The following is a 16,505-nucleotide window of genomic DNA, read 5'->3' as shown; positions in this document are numbered from 1 at the left end:
TTTTTGATATTAGCTGTCCATTTGAGATCTTGCGATATGATAGAACCTAGAAATTTGAAGGTTTCTACTGTTGATACTGTGTTGTCAAGTATTGTGAGAGGTGGAAGTATGGAAGGGTTTCTCCTAAAGTCTACCACCATTTCTACGGTTTTGAGTGTGTTCAGTTCCAGATTGTTTTGGTTGCACCACAAGGCTAGTCGTTCGACCTCTTGTCTATATGCGGATTCGTCATTGTCTCGAATGAGACCAATCACTGTTGTGTCATCTGCGAACTTCAGTAGCTTAACAGATGGATCGTTGGAGATGCAGTCACTGGTATACAGAGAGAAGAGAAGTGGGGAGAGCACACAGCCTTGGGGGGCCCCTGTGCTAATTGTACGGGTATTTGATGTGATCTTGCTTAGCTTCACCTGCTGCTTCCTGTTTGTTAGGAAGCTTGTGATCCACTTACAAGTCTGTTCCAGTACCTAGATAAGATAAGAGACCGTCTCATACATATCTCTGGATAATGGAGTTTTTATCTGGGCAGGTCCAAGCCTACTGTAAAGCGGTTAGGTTAAGTATTTGGGAATGTATTTGACAGCAAGATGTAGTACACTTAAAGAAAATAAGCACCCTGTCTTGAGGGCCACACAATATGGACTTTGTAATACCTCCAAGATGAAGATGAAACTGAAATACTTTGGACACCTAATGAGAAGGAAGGACTCACTGGAGAAGAGCCGAATGCTGGGAACGATGGAGGGCAAAAGAAGAAGGGGACGACAGAGAACGAGGTGTCTGGATGGAGTCACTGAAGCAGTCGGTGTGAGCTTCAATGGACTCCGAGGGATGGTAGAAGACAGGAAGACCTGGAGGAATGTTCGGCATGGGTTAGTGATGGGTCGGACACGACTTCGCAACTAACAACAACAAAAATACCTTCAAATGGGATTCAAATAAATTAACAACTGATTCTCTGCCCTAATGACCGGCTGGGGTGGGCGTGGCCATGGTGGGCGTGGCCATGGGGTGTGACAGGCAGCACTCGGCCTCCTGCACCTCCTGGAAGCAAAAACGGCCCACAGGGAGGGGGCTGCGCCATCCCCACCCCCCGCACCCTGTTTTGGGCCTAGTAGGCCTCCCTGCAGCCCCCTGGGAACAAATACGGGCTGTGGAGGGCCCGTTTTCCACCTCCCCAGGTTCCGGGGGCTCTCTGGAGGCTGGGAATAGGCCCATTTTTGTGCTCCACGGGACTCTGGGAGGCCCGTTTTCCACCTCCCCGGGCTCCACGCGCCCCCTGCACTTACCTGGGATCCAAAACAGGCTGTGTGGGGACTCCTGGAAGAGGCAGGGTGGGGTGGAGCGTGGTGAGCCAGTTGTCAGAACTACCAGTTGGCCGAATCAGACATAAAATTAACATCCAATTCGCCCGAACTGGTTGAATCCCACCTCTGCCTCCAATTTGTTTTGAAGAATGCTGTTGCACTGGCTAACCGATCTGGGTTTCCGTCTGTTCTAAATGTACTTTTTTCAAAATGTATTGCTAATGATTTGCCCTAGTCTTTAACCTTCAAGAAAGTCCTCCTTTTAAGAAAACCAGGGCTAGCAAGAAAGCATTTTGATACAGGTAGTCCTCGGCTTACAATGGTTCATTTAGTGACCGGTCAAAGTTACAACAGCACTGAAAAAAGCGATTTAAGTCCATTTTTTTTATATAAAAAGTTTTTATTGGTCAATAAAGATTTATGCAAATACATATCAGGTATGGTAAATTTTCATTTTTCTTATACATAATAAGAATTTTACTCAGAATTTTAAACACATACAACAGCCATATGGCAAGCAGGTGAAACGAAGTAGCTAAGTTTCAATCTTACATACACAATGAGGAAGGGTCAAGAATAATCAGAATATCATACGAAAGAGAATAAGAAAAACCAACACAATACCATTTAAGTCCATTTTTCATACCTATGGCCGTTGCAGCACCCACACGGTCATGTGTTTTTTACTTGGATGCTTGATATCTCCATGGTCAGATGATTCAGATTTGGATGCTTGACAACGGATTCATAGTTAGGACGGTTGCAGTGTCCCAGGGTCACGTGATCCGCTTTGGCGACCTTCTGACCAGCGAAATCAATGAGGAAGCCAGATTCACTTAACAACCGAGTTACTAACTTGACAACTGCAGTGATTCACTTAACAAATGTGGTAAGAACAGCAATAAAACGGGAGCAAAAATCAGTTAAAAATCTTTTCACTTAGTAACTTAAATTTTGGGCTCAATTATGGTCGTAAAATGAGGACTAACCAGTAGTGGTATTCACTTACCTTCACTACCGGTTCGGTAGAGCGTCTGTGATGATGTCCGGGTGGGTGGGTGGGTGGAGCCTCCCGCCACTGCTACCAGTTCGTGCGAACCGGGTAGAACTAGTAGAATCTCACCACTGGGACTAACTGTACATTGTAAATCATAGTTTTTATTTTCATCTGTTCTCAAGCTTCATGAAGAAAAGCTAGTATTGAGGCCCAAAGATGGGAAGATGGGAAGCCCTTAGAATATACCTTATCTTATAGATGTATAGAATATACCATTCTAACATATTTTTCTTTTGCAAATGTTTCTTTGGCTTTTATTCAAAATACAGTGCTCTTTCCAATCCTAGTTGCTCATATATTCTTGGACGTTTTAATTCTTATGATGTAACTAGACATTCATCCCTGAATAATAACCAAATGTGAAAATTGAAACTTTTTAAAGTAAAGAAGAATGGGTATTGCTCTTAAAAGTATCGTTTAATGTGCCGGTTTTATATTCCAGGTTTAAGGATTACAGAGAACCACCGTGGGCGGAAAGCCCATATGAATTCTCTAAGCAGTATTGGTCTGTTTTGTCTGCCCGTCTGGCATTCGTCATTATCTTTCAGGTAAACATTTTCCCTTTCGTATTACTTTTCCCTGGAGTAAAACATACCGTATTTTTTGGAATATAAGATACACTTCCCCCTCCCCCAAAAAGGGGCTGAAAATTTGGGTATGTCTTATACTCTGAATGTAGCTTTGTCAAAGCTTTTTTTCAGCACTAACGAGACGCTAGCGAGTGAAGCGATCTTCTGAGCTTTGCCTGCTCCCTCTGATTCTTAGATGTGCTTTAGAAGCTTTTTTTTCAGCCCTAGTGAGGTGCTAGCAAGTGAAGTGATCTTCTGAGCTTTGCCTGCTCCCTCTGATTCTCAGCTGTGCTTTAGAAGCTTTTTTTCAGCCCTAACAAGGCACTAGGAGTGAAGCAATCTACCTCTGACTCTCAGATGTACTTTAGAACAGTGGTCACCAACTGGTGGTCCATGGACCACTGGTGGTCTGCGAGAAAACTTTGGTGGTCTGCAGAAAAATTATTTGCATTTTTTATATTGCACTAAATCAGGGGTCCTCAAACAACGGCCAAACAGGGACAGATACGTGCAATGGATGCTTGTGTTGCTGCAGAGAGTCTCCCCCTTTTTGTGTGGGTCAGAGGGGGGCAAACATTCTGACTTGGGGTTTGCTTTGGACTCCTGATGTGGGGCTTTGGGCGAAGGCTGGAGGGAAGTGCCGCTGGTGGCAAAGAACCGGAGGGCCTTGTTCCAGTAGGACTGCATCATGGCCTGGAACTGGCTGACCATCTCAGCCCGCTGAGCAGTGGTGGGATTCAAGTAATTTAACAACCGGTTCTCTGCCCTAATGATTTCTTCCAACAACCAGTTTGCCAAACTGCTCAGACAGTTAACAACCGGTTCTCCCGAAGTGGTGCGAACTGGCTGAATCCCACCACTGCCGCCGAGCCTCCAGCCACTGGCTCCTGCCCTTGCACTCCCAAAGGTCTTCCCTCTGCTTGGAAAGCCTATGCTCCTAGTCTTCAATGAGGTGCTTCTGCTGAGCCTCCTTCTCAGCCAGATCCAATCTGAGCCAGCTGTTTTGCCAACTCTATCTCACGGTGCCTGCTTAGCTCCAACAATGGCTTCCTTTAGGGGGCCTAAGGAGCTCAGTCGGGGAGGCCTGGGAGTGGCTGGGAAGGGAGGAGCAATTAGAGGCCGGCAAGGCACCCCTCAATGTGAGTGACATTGAGTTGCCCACGCCCACCCAGTCACATGACCACCTAGCCACGCCCACCCTGCCGGTCATTAGGCAGATCATATTAGTGGTCCGCGAGATTTAAAATTATGAATTTAGTGGTCCCTGAGGTCCGAAAGGTTGGGGACCCCTGCTTTAGAAGCTTTTTTTTCCAGCCCTAATGAGGTGCAAGTGCCTGCTTTTCTCATTGCTTCTCTCTCCAAAGATCAGCTGTGCTTTAGAAGCTGTTTTTTAATCTCCAAGCAGAGAAGACAGTTACTGAGCACAAGAATTTTGATCATCTGACTAGGGGGATGTTGTAATGGTTGTAAGTGAGAAAAACGGTCCCAAGTCATTTTTTTTCAGTGGGGTTGTAACTTTGAACGGTCATTAAATGAACTGTTGTAAGTCCTGTAATGTGCAACCCTGTCCTGGGATAGAAGAACAATGCTAGAAAAAATAGCTTCAGGAGATCCTGTACACCCCATACTCATCTTTGGATTTGTCAGTTTGCCAGTTCTTACAAATGGCTATGTTTGCAAATGTTGCCTGTTACTTAAATAGCTATAGCACTTAGACTTATATACCACTTTGCAGTGTTTTACAGCCCTCTCTAAGTGGTTTACAGAGTCAGCCTATTGCCCCCAACAATCTGGGTCCTCATAGAACAGAATAGAATAGAATTTTTTATTGGCCAAGTGTGATTGGACACCCAAGGAATTTGTCTTGGTGCATATGCTCTCAGTGTACATAAAAGAAAAGGTACCTTCATCAAGGTACAACACTTACAACACTTAATGATAGTCATAGGCTACAAATAAGCAATCGTTTTACCAACCTGGGAAGGATGGAAGGCTGAGTCAACCTTGAGCCGGTGAGACTTGAACGGCCAAACTGCTGGCAGCCAGCAGTCAGCAGAAGCAGCCTGCAGTACTGCATTCTAACCACTGTGCCACCACAGCTCTTACACAATGCAATCCAGTTAGTAAATTTTGAGTGGTCTGTTGGTTTCCACAACTGGTGCCCTGTAGTCTCCTCCTAATTGTGATCCATCTCTCCTCCTCCTCCTCCTCCTCCTCCTCCTCCTCCTCCTCCTCCTCCTCCTCCTCCTCCTCTTCTCCTCCTCTTCTCCTTCTCCTTCTCCTTCTCCTTCTCCTCCTCCTCCTCCTTCTCCTTTTCCTCCTCCTCCTCCTCTAATGCTGCTGCTCCTCCTCCTCCTCCTCCTCTCCTCCTCCTCCTGCCTCTTCCTCTTCCTCCTCCTCCTCCTCCTCCTCCTCCAATGCTCCTCCTCCTCCTCCTCCTCTTCTCCTTCTCCTCCTCCTTCTCCTTCTTCTTCCTTGGCAGAACCTTGTGATGTTCCTGAGCGTGCTTGTGGACTGGCTCATCCCAGACATCCCCAAGGACATCAGTGAGCAGATCAAGAAGGAGAAGAGCTTGCTGGTGGATTTCTTTCTGAAGGAAGAGCACGAGAAACTGAAGCTGATAGAAAACTTTATCACCCAGGACAAACAAAGGAGTTGGAGTGAGAGGAAAAGGAAGAGGAGTCGGGCGGCCAGTTTCTCCCAGTTCTACCGAAGCCGCCGGGGGAGTTTTACATCTCTTAGTTCAAGGCACAGCGATGTATGATTCGTATCTGAACCACCCGGAGCCTGCCTGCTTGCCTACTCATTGGGTTCCTCCAAGGAACGATGAGAGCTGTAGTAACAGAAAGGGAGTTCAGGGGTCTTTTAGCGGATGATCCTCACTGCTCACCCGTGGAAGTGGGGGACAACTGTGCTTGCTATAAAGGCACTTAGTAGAGCTACGCCCCGAGAGAACGAACACGATTCCTTAGGAACGAAATCTCATCATCGTCTTACCTGTCACACGATCTCACCTGGGTGAGACCCGAAAGAGATCTAGAACAGCTGCACCCGCACTAGGTTACAAACAACCTGCGCTTTTGAATCAGTTTAAGTCCCCGCTGCTCCCAAACTGTAAAGACTTACCTGTTTGGGTGGGAACGCCGATGCAAGTGGGTCCCTCGTTTCCGCGGTTCTAAAATTGCTGTAGGTTCCTCAACGTGAAAATTGCTTCGCTAAAGTTGTGACGTAGACGTGGAGCCCAACTCCCCAAGCTTGTCTGCTGTTGGCAGGGTTGTCGTTTTAAAATTCACTTGGGTGTCTCCGGCTTGCCTTCTCTCTCTCTCTCGGATCATGGAACATTTTCCACCTACCCACTAGCCTGAGCTTGGTTGCTCAGCGGGATGAAAAGAGACACAGTTGCCGAAAGGAGTGGAAGGATTTTTGGGTTGGGTTTTGTTACTTTGGTGGCTTCATAGCCTTCTAAAATGTCATGGTGGTGTGGGAGGGAGAGAAAATACGAGATTCATCAGTGAGTGGTTTGGAATGACCTTTGCTATTAGATGACCACTAACTGGCCCCATCAGAACACCTTAAGGGTCCAGTGAGAACATTTGAGAGCATAGAAGACAAATGAATAGACTACACTACACTACACTACACTACACTAGACTAGACTAGACTAGACTAGAATAGAATAGAATAGAATAGAATAGAATAGAATAGAATAGAATAGAATAGAATAGAAAATATGGAATGGAATGGAATGGAATGGAATGGAATGGAATGGAATGGAATGGAAAATATGGAATAGGATGGCATGGCATGGAACAGAATGGAATGGAACGGAATGGAATGGGAAAAGAATGGAATGGAGTGAAGTGAAGTGGAGTGGAATGGAATGGAACGGAACGGAACGGAACGGAACAGAACAGAACAGAACAGAACAGAACAGAATAGAATAGAATAGAAAATATGGAATGGGATGGAATAGAATGGAATGGAAAGGAATGGAATGGAATAGAAAATATAGAATGGAATGGAATGGAATAGAATAGAATAGAATAGAATAGAATAGAATAGAATAGAAAATATGGAATGGGATGGAATAGAATGGAATAGAAAATATGGAATAGAATGGAAAGGAAAGGAAAGGAAAGGAATGGAATGGAATAGAAAAATAGAATGAAATGGAATGGAGTGGAATAGAATAGAATAGAATAGAATAGAATAGAATAGAATAGAATAGAATAGAATAGAAAATATGGAATGGAATGGAATGGAATGGGAAAAGAATGGAATGGAGTGAAGTGAAGTGGAGTGGAATGGAATGGAATGGAATAGAACAGAACAGAACAGAACAGAACAGAACAGAACAGAACAGAACAGAACAGAACAGAACAGAACAGAACAGAATAGAATAGAATAGAAAATATGGAATGGGATGGAATAGAATGGAATAGAAAATATGGAATAGAATGGAAAGGAAAGGAAAGGAAAGGAATGGAATGGAATAGAAGAATAGAATAGAATAGAATAGAATAGAATAGAATAGAATAGAATAGAATAGAATAGAATAGAATAGAAAATATGGAATGGAATGGAATGGAATGGAATGGAATGGAATGGAAAATATGGAATAGGATGGCATGGCATGGAACAGAATGGAATGGAACGGAATGGAATGGGAAAAGAATGGAATGGAGTGAAGTGAAGTGGAGTGGAATGGAATGGAATAGAACAGAACAGAACAGAACAGAACAGAACAGAATAGAATAGAATAGAATAGAATAGAATAGAATAGAAAATATGGAATGGAATGGAATGGAATGGAATGGAAAATATGGAATAGGATGGCATGGCATGGAACAGAATGGAATGGAACGGAATGGAATGGGAAAAGAATGGAATGGAGTGAAGTGGAGTGGAATGGAATGGAATAGAATAGAACAGAACAGAACAGAACAGAACAGAACAGAACAGAACAGAACAGAACAGAACAGAATAGAATAGAATAGAATAGAAAATATGGAATGGGATGGAATAGAATGGAATGGAAAGGAATGGAATGGAATAGAAAATATAGAATGGAATGGAATAGAATAGAATAGAATAGAATAGAATAGAATAGAATAGAAAATATGGAATGGGATGGAATAGAATAGAATAGAAAATATGGAATGGAATGGAATGGAACGGAATGGAATGGGAAAAGAATGGAGTGGAGTGGAGTGGAATGGAATAGAATAGAATAGAATAGAATAGAATAGAATAGAATAGAATAGAATAGAATAGAATAGAATAGAATAGAATAGAAAACATGGAATGGGATGGAATGGAATGGAATAGAAAAATAGAATGGAATGGAATGGAGTGGAGTGGAATAGAATAGAATAGAATAGAATAGAATAGAATAGAATAGAATAGAATAGAATAGAATAGAATAGAATAGAATAGAAAACATGGAATGGGATGGAATGGAATGGAATAGAAAATATGGAATAGGATGGCATGGCATGGAACAGAATGGAATGGAGAATGGAATGGAATGGAATGGAATGGAATGGAATGGAATGGAATGGAATGGAATGGAATAAAATAGAACAGAACAGAACAGAACAGAACAGAACAGAACAGAACAGAACAGAACAGAACAGAATAGAATAGAATAGAATAGAGAATGTGGAATGGAATGAAATAGAATGGAATGGAAAGGAATGGAATGGAATAGAAAATATAGAATGGAATAGAATAGAATAGAATAGAATAGAATAGAATAGAATAGAAAATATGGAATGGGATGGAATAGAATAGAATAGAAAATATGGAATGGAATGGAATGGAACGGAATGGAATGGGAAAAGAATGGAGTGGAGTGGAGTGGAATGGAATAGAATAGAATAGAATAGAATAGAATAGAATAGAATAGAATAGAATAGAATAGAATAGAATAGAATAGAATAGAAAACATGGAATGGGATGGAATGGAATGGAATAGAAAAATAGAATGGAATGGAATGGAGTGGAGTGGAATAGAATAGAATAGAATAGAATAGAATAGAATAGAATAGAATAGAATAGAATAGAATAGAATAGAATAGAATAGAAAACATGGAATGGGATGGAATGGAATGGAATAGAAAAATAGAATGGAATGGAATGGAGTGGAGTGGAATAGAATAGAATAGAATAGAATAGAATAGAATAGAATAGAATAGAATAGAATAGAATAGAAGCTGGAAGGGACCTTGGAGGTCTTCTAGTCCAGCCCCCTGCTCAAGCAGGAGAACCTATACCATTTCAGACGAGTGACTGTCTCTAGTCTCATCTTAAAAAGCCTCCAGTGACGGAGCATCCACGATTTCTGACGGCAAACTGTCCCACTGGTTAAGTGTCAGCGTTTTCCATCCCCCTTCCTTAGAAGTTTAAAAAAGACTTCTTTTTATCTTTGGGATTCACTTATGGGCCGTATTTTCTTGATTGGAAAAGGTGAGAGCGAATGCATCTTTTATATCTTCCCCAGACACTGCAATCCTGACAGTTGGCTTCAATCTATTTACAAAGGGACCTAGTTTTTCCTCACTATGACTCTTGCAGAAAAGCATAAACTCATTTCCTACCAGACTCAAGCTTACTTACAGGGTCTACTTTTGCTCTAAATATCATTAGATCACAACTTATATAACCAACTGGAACGCTAAGGGCCCAATAAAAACAAGTTGTAAATGTAAACGTCATTCAGAACTCCCGCCAGTGGTATCGCTTAAATTTGCCACCATTCCTCCATTTCCATTGTTCTATATTTTCTAAAAGGATCGTCTTGGGTCAAAAAAAGTAAATAAAATGAAAATAAATAAATGCTTTAGCCGTTTGTTCACGCTTTCCTGCATCAGGGTTCCAAATAGCAAAATCCTGACAAGCTGGGAGTAGCTATCACCAAGCCTACCTTGGAATTAATTTCTTCAAAGCGGGTAGCAGGCCCTCACTAACTAATGGAGATGTAAAGGTAAAGGTTCCCCTCACACATATGGGCTAGTCATTCCCGACTCTAGGGGGCGGTGCTCATCTCCGTTTCTAAGAGCTGTCTGAAGACGTCTCCGTGGTCATGTGGCCGGCATGACTCAACGCCAAAGGCGCACGGAACGCTGTTACCTTCCCACCAAAGGTGGTCCCTATTTTTTCTACTTGCATTTTTTATGTGCTTTCGAAACTGCTAGGTTGGCAGAAGATGGGACAAGATTGGAGCTCACCCCGTTACGCAGCACTAGGGATTCGAACCGCTGAACTGCCAGTTTTGCTGATCGACAAACTCAACATCTTAGCCACTGAGCTACCGTGTCCCATCTAGAGATGCGACTCTCCCAAACATAGAAAATAACGTTAGTCAGCAACTGTCTCATAGATGGGGGTGGTTTCACACTCAGAATTATGTAACAGTGACTAAGATAATTCTGAATTTCCATAACCTTTCATCCCCGGGGCCCAGCATAGATGTCTGGAGAACATCTTCTGGGTATGAAAATGAGCGAAACTGTTTTTAATTGAGCCTTGGTCTCTACTACAGGTCTATACTGAGTAAAGGATGGCTACTTATTAGACCCCGTCCATGGACACTGCCTCCCAGCGATAGGGGCAAATATTCTTCTGTTTACAGAAGTGCTTCATTCTATCAGAGCATGTGGTATCCTGTCATTCCTTAAAAGGCGGAATAGACAGAAGGGGTGGGATTGAAAAAATTTCAGCAACCGGTTTGCTGCCCGGTTGCTGGGTGGGGGTGGCCATAGGGGCATGGCCAGTAGTGGGATTCAAGTAATTTAGCAACCGGTTCTCTGTCCTAATGATTTCTTCCAACAACCAGTTTGCCAAACTGCTCAGAAAGTTAACAACCGGTTCTCCCGAAGTGGTGCGAACTGGCTGAATCCCACCACTGGGCATGGCCTACTCGGCCTCCTGCACCACAGGGGGTGGCGTTTTTACCCTCTCCAGGCTCTGGAGGCTTTCCAGGAGGGCAAAAAACAGCCTCCCCCAGGCTCCAGAGGCCCTGCGGAGGCCGGAAATGGGCCCCTTTCCAGACTTCCGGTAGGCCCGTTTTTCGCCTTCCCAGAGCCTGTATGTGTACCCTGCGCCTGGCATCCAAAACAGGCTGTGTGGAGACTCCTTGGAGGGGCAGGGCAGGGTGGGTGGGGTCAGCCAATCCTTGGACAACCAGTTTGGGGAACCAGATTAAAATTAACATCCGGTTGGCCCCAACCAGTCCGAACCGGCTGAATCCCACCCCTGCAGAACCTATGCAGGGAAAAGGGGAAAATGTTTATGCACAGACATGCATAAATGTTTATGCAAAAACGTTTATGCACAGACATGCACAAAAACAAAGCCAAGGCTCTTTTGCTACTCACACAGCGTCCTGAGTCGTAGAGGCAATCCTTGAGTTAACGGCCACAAACGAGGCCAATTTTTTTGTTAAGCAAGATAGTTGTGGTGCTGGTCTCATTTCACAATCTTTCTTGTCATGGCTGTTAAGTGAATCACCGAAGTTACATTACTAACACGGTTGTTAGGTGAATCTGGCTTCCCCGATGACTTTGCGCCTGAGGATCACGTGACCCCGGAACACTGCAACACTGCAACGAAAGGGGATCACGTGACCCCGGAACACTGCAACCATCATATGTATGAGGTAGTTGTCAAGGGTCTGAATTTTGATCTTGTGACTGTGGGGATCCAGCCCCACACGTCGTAAGTGTGAATAATAGTTATCAGTCACTTTTTTAAATAATAATAATAATGTTTTAATTTGTATACCGCCCTTCTCCCAAAGGACTCAGGGCGGTGAACAGGCAAATAAAATACAAACAGAAACATACACCATAATTAAAACAACCCTTAAAAAACTGATTCAAATTAGCCAGAAAATTTAAAATAACCTTACACTCCATAAAAATTCGAGAATTTAAAACCCACAATTAAAATTTAAAATTTAGAATTTAAAATCAAGCCAGTCCAGCCAAATGGAATAAATAAGTTTTAAGTTCGCGGCGAAAGGTCCCGAGGTCAGGTAGTTGTCGAAGCCCGGGGGGAAGCTCGTTCCACAGGGTAGGAGCCCCCACAGAGAAGGACGTCCCCCTGGGGGCCGCCAGTCGACATTGTTTGGCTGACGGCACCCTGAGGAGTCCCTCTCTATGGGAACCCACCGGACGCTGGGAGATAGAGGCCGGCAGTAGACGGTCCCGTAAGTAGCCATGGAGCGTTTTAAAGATGGTAACCAATACCTTGAAGCACACCCGGAAAACAACAGGTAGCCAGTGCAGTCTGCGCAGGATAGATGTTACGTGGGAGCTTCGAACTGCTCCCTCAATAACCCGCGCAGCCGCATTCTGGACTAGCTGAAGTCTCCGGGTGCTCTTCAAGGGGAGCCCCATGTAGAGAGCATTGCAGTAGTCCAGACGAGAGGTAGCGAGAGCATGCCATTCTAACTTTCAGTGCCATTCTAACTTTGAATGGTCACTAACAGTGGTGGGATTCAAAAAAATTTACTACCGGTTCTGTGGGCATGGCTTGGTGGGCGTGGCATGGCTTGGTGGGCATGGCAAGGGAAGGATACTGTAAAAACTCCATTCCCACCCCACTCCAGGGGAAGGGTACTGCAAAAATCCCCATTTCCTCCCAATCAGTTGGGACTCGGGAGGCAGAGAATAGATGGGGGCAGGGCCAGTCAGAATTTTTACTACCGGTTCTCCGAACTACTCAAAGTTTCCGCTACCGGTTCTCCAGAACTGGTCAGAACCTGCTGAAACCCACCTCTGAGTCACACGGTTATTAAGTGAATCTGGCTTCCCAGCGGACTTTGCTTGTCAGAAGGTCGCAAAAGGAGATCGCGTGAACCCTGGGCCGTCATATATATGAGTCAGTTGTGTCCAGCATCTGAAGTTTAATTACGTGAGACTATGGGGATGCTGCAACAGCCGTGAGTGTAAAAATGGTCATAAGCCACATTTTTCAGTGCCCCTGTAACTTCGAATGGTCATTAAACGAAACTGTTGTAATTTGAGGACTTACCTGTATGTTAGATGGGATAGCTTTCTTCACTTCTTCTTTTGCCGTTTCGGTTTCGAGAGAGATCCAAAGTTCTGGTTTTTGATTGGATGAGGCAGCCAGAAATACAATCAATATATCAAAGACAAACATATTTATTTTGGAACATGGATAATGAAAGGAATGACTGCAGAATACACCTGAATGGTGAAACTTTAGACCAGATAGGTTCATTAGCGTGCCTGGACTAATAGCAGGAAAGTTTACTAAAGGTAGGAAAATGAATACACAGGTTTCAAAGCAGGCAAAAACTGGTTGAAAGCGAGTAGGTGACTTGTGGTCTGTGGCAAAGATTAATTGTTGGAAGATTGTCTAAGAGCTTGCTTCTTATGTTGACTTATGTCAGAAGAAACATAAAAGGTAGTTGAAGAAGGCAAGATACTTAAGAGAGGGCAGTAAAACAAAGGAAAGAAAGAATCAAGAATTGAATGGGTGCTGAAATGGAATGAATGTGGAGCGAATACAAGGAGGAGTGATCAGAATGAAAAGGGGTACAGTAGAGTGAATGGTTTTAGAGTACCCTAATAACTACGCGTCATTTTCATTTGTTAATCTCATGCCTTTTATTCCTTCTCATTATTTTGGTGGGTGTGGCAGGGGAAGGATACTGCAAAATCTCCATTCCCACCCCACTCCAGGGGAAGGATACTGCAAAATCCCCATTCCCTCCCCACTCCTAGGGGAAGGCTATTGCAAAATCTCCATTCCCACCCCACTCTGGGGCTAGTCAGAGGTGGTATTTGCCGGTTCTCTGAACTACTCAAAATTTCCTCTACCGGTTCGTCAAAATCTGTCAGAGCCTGCTGAATAGTACCCCTGCCTTAAACACAAGGCCAAACACTAGCGACATTCACCATTTCCTGGTGGCGCAGTGGTTAGAATGCAGTATTGCAGGCTAACCCTGCCCACTGCCTGGAGTTCGATCCTGATTGGCTCAAGGTTGACTCAGCCTTCCATCCTTCCAAAGTCAGTAAAATGAGGATCCAGATTGTTGGGGGCAATATGCCGACTCTGTAAACAACTTAGAGAGGTCTGTAAAGCACTGTGGAGAGGTATATAACTCAAAGCGCTATTGCTATTGCTACCATAACAAGCATATTACAAGTATATTAAGAGCGGTGGTGGCACAGTGGTTAGAATGCAGTATTGCAAGCTAATTCTGCCAACAGCAAGCAGTTTGATCCTGACCGGCTCAAGGTTGACTCGGTGTTCCATCCTTCTGAAGTTGGTAAAACAAGGACCCAGGTAAAATGAGGGGAGGGGAGGGGAGGGGAGGGAAGGGAAGGGAAGGGAAGGGAAGGGAAAGGAAAGGAAAGGAAAGGAAAGGAAAGGAAAGGAAAGGAAAGGAAAAAGGGAAGGGAAGGGAAGGGAAGGGAAGGGAAGGGAAGGGAAGGGAAGGGAAGGAAATAATGTGTTTCTATAACTGGAATAACCATGTAGCTCCTGGCTATAGAATTATCAACAAATGAATTCTGCCATATTCCAAGCGTGATTTCACTCTCGGCAACAAAGATAAACTTCCCTCTGTTTGAACAGGTCTTAAGAACTTCAGAAAGCGTCCAGCATTGTGTTTGAAGAAAGAGCTGGAGTTATGACCATCTACAGGGTCTCCTCACTTGGCTGTTTAGTATGATTCATTTTCAGAGATGTTCCTTCAGTTAAAGGCCAAGTCTCCCAGTCAAAGCTTTGCTGGCTAGGAAAGAGAAATAAATGTCTTGAATCACAACTGCCTTTGGCTCCGTAGCCTAATGAAGGGTGTGGAAAAGAAAACTTTTGTTATTACTGGCCTCCTTAATAGAATAAATCCCCTCCACACTCCACCCTCTGTTCCCCAGGATCAAACCCAAAAGATTTTCTCCCGGGTACAAACTCACCCAGCTTCTCAAAACAAAACCCATACAGCGCAACAAAATACAAAAATAAGGAAAGCAACAGATAAAGTTAAAGGTAAAGGTTCCCCTCGCTCATATGTGCTAGTCATTCCCGACTCTAGGGGGCGGTGCTCATCTCCGTTTCAAAGCCGAAGAGCCAGCGCTGTCCAAAAACGTCTCCATGGCCATGTGGCCGGCATGACTCCACTCCAAAGGCGCATGGAACGCTGTTCCCTTCCCACCAAAGGTGGTCTCTATTTTTTCTACTTGCATTTTTACGTGCTTTCGAAACTGCTAGGTTGGCAGAAGCTGGGACAAGTAATGGGAGCTCAACCCGTTACACGGCAGCACTCGGGATTCGAACCGCCAAACTGCCGACCTTTCAATCGACAAGCTCAACGTCCTAGCCACTGAGCCACCGCGTCCCTAAGCAACAGATAGATGCCATAAAATAAGGTAAGGTGGGTGCAATATTTTAGTGGCTAATACAATATCCTAGAGCAGTGACTTTCCCATGCTCACCGGAGCCATGCTCTGGAAAAGCCAGAGTGCTGGGTTCTTCTGGGTTCCAGTGCGCATGCACACCTGACGATTAGCATGCGCAGGCCGTTTTCAGTACTGTCCCGCACATGAAGGGATCGCGCTCCGGAAAAGCTGTACTTCCGGTTTCTGGCGCACATGCATACCCGATGATCAGCTGGCTGGCGCGCAAGCGCAGGCCTGTTTTCGGCAGTACCGTGCACATGACGGACAGCTGATCGTCGCATGCGCACACCTGCCAGAAAGCCGGAAGACAAACGTGCAAAGCTGCACGTGCCAGGCAACATGGCTTCATGTGCCACTTTGGACACGCGTGCCACAGGTTTGCCATTACGGTCCTAGAGTACAATCTCAAATCAATCAAATTGCAACCTTTAGCAAACAACTTGTTCTTATTTTAGGGTCTTTATCTACCAGAAGGTGATTTATACCTGGATTGGCCTAATGAGAATTCTTAAGAACCAATTGTGACCGAAACAGCATATAGTCCCAAGAAATAAATACAGCTAGTCCTTGACTTACAACTTCAATTGACCCCAACATTTCTGTTACGAAGTGAGGCATTTATAAAGTGAGTTTTGCCCCGTTTTAGGACCTTTCTTGCCGCAGCTGTTAAGTGAATCACTGCAGTCGACAACTTAGTAACCCCGGTTGGAGTGAATTGCTTAGTTTAGTTTAGTTTATTTAGATTTTTATACCGCCCTTCTCCCGAAGGACTCAGGGCGGTTCACAGCCAAAGTAAAAACAATACAATATACACAGTAAAAAACAATTATAAAAATCTTATTAAACATCAGGCCAGATTAAAACTATTAAAACATAAAAACCCCAAATTAAATCAAAATATTAAAACTACTAAAAATTTATTTCTAAAATTTCTATGCCAGTCCTGCGCGAATAAATAGGTAGGTCTTCAACTTGTGGCGAAAGGTCCGAAGGTCAGGTAGTTGTCGTAGTCCTGAGGGAAGTTCATTCCAGAGGGTGGGAGCCCCCACAGAGAAGGCCCTTCCCCTGGGGGCCGCCAGCCGACATTGTTTGGCGGACGGCACCCTGAGGAGTCCCTCTCTGTGAGAGCGCACGAACTGGA

At 44.3% G+C, this 16,505-nt stretch overlaps 1 protein-coding gene across 1 annotated transcript in view; it reads left to right on the top strand.

Moving 5' to 3' along the window:
- ANO2 (anoctamin 2) overlaps positions 1 to 6,853 on the top strand; it is a 207,727-nt gene extending 200,874 nt beyond the window's left edge. Inside the window, exons 24-25 of the mRNA XM_058189662.1 lie at positions 2,807 to 2,912; positions 5,416 to 6,853. Of these exons, the coding sequence (XP_058045645.1) occupies positions 2,807 to 2,912; positions 5,416 to 5,697 (388 nt within the window). The 3' untranslated portion in view covers positions 5,698 to 6,853. The remainder of the gene's footprint in view (positions 1 to 2,806; positions 2,913 to 5,415) is intronic.
- The last annotated feature ends 9,652 nt before the right edge of the window (positions 6,854 to 16,505 follow it).

This window comes from Ahaetulla prasina, chromosome 7 (genome assembly GCF_028640845.1).
Source record: "Ahaetulla prasina isolate Xishuangbanna chromosome 7, ASM2864084v1, whole genome shotgun sequence".
Lineage (NCBI taxonomy): Eukaryota > Metazoa > Chordata > Lepidosauria > Squamata > Colubridae > Ahaetulla > Ahaetulla prasina.
This window is presented reverse-complemented; position numbering and strand designations above follow the sequence as displayed.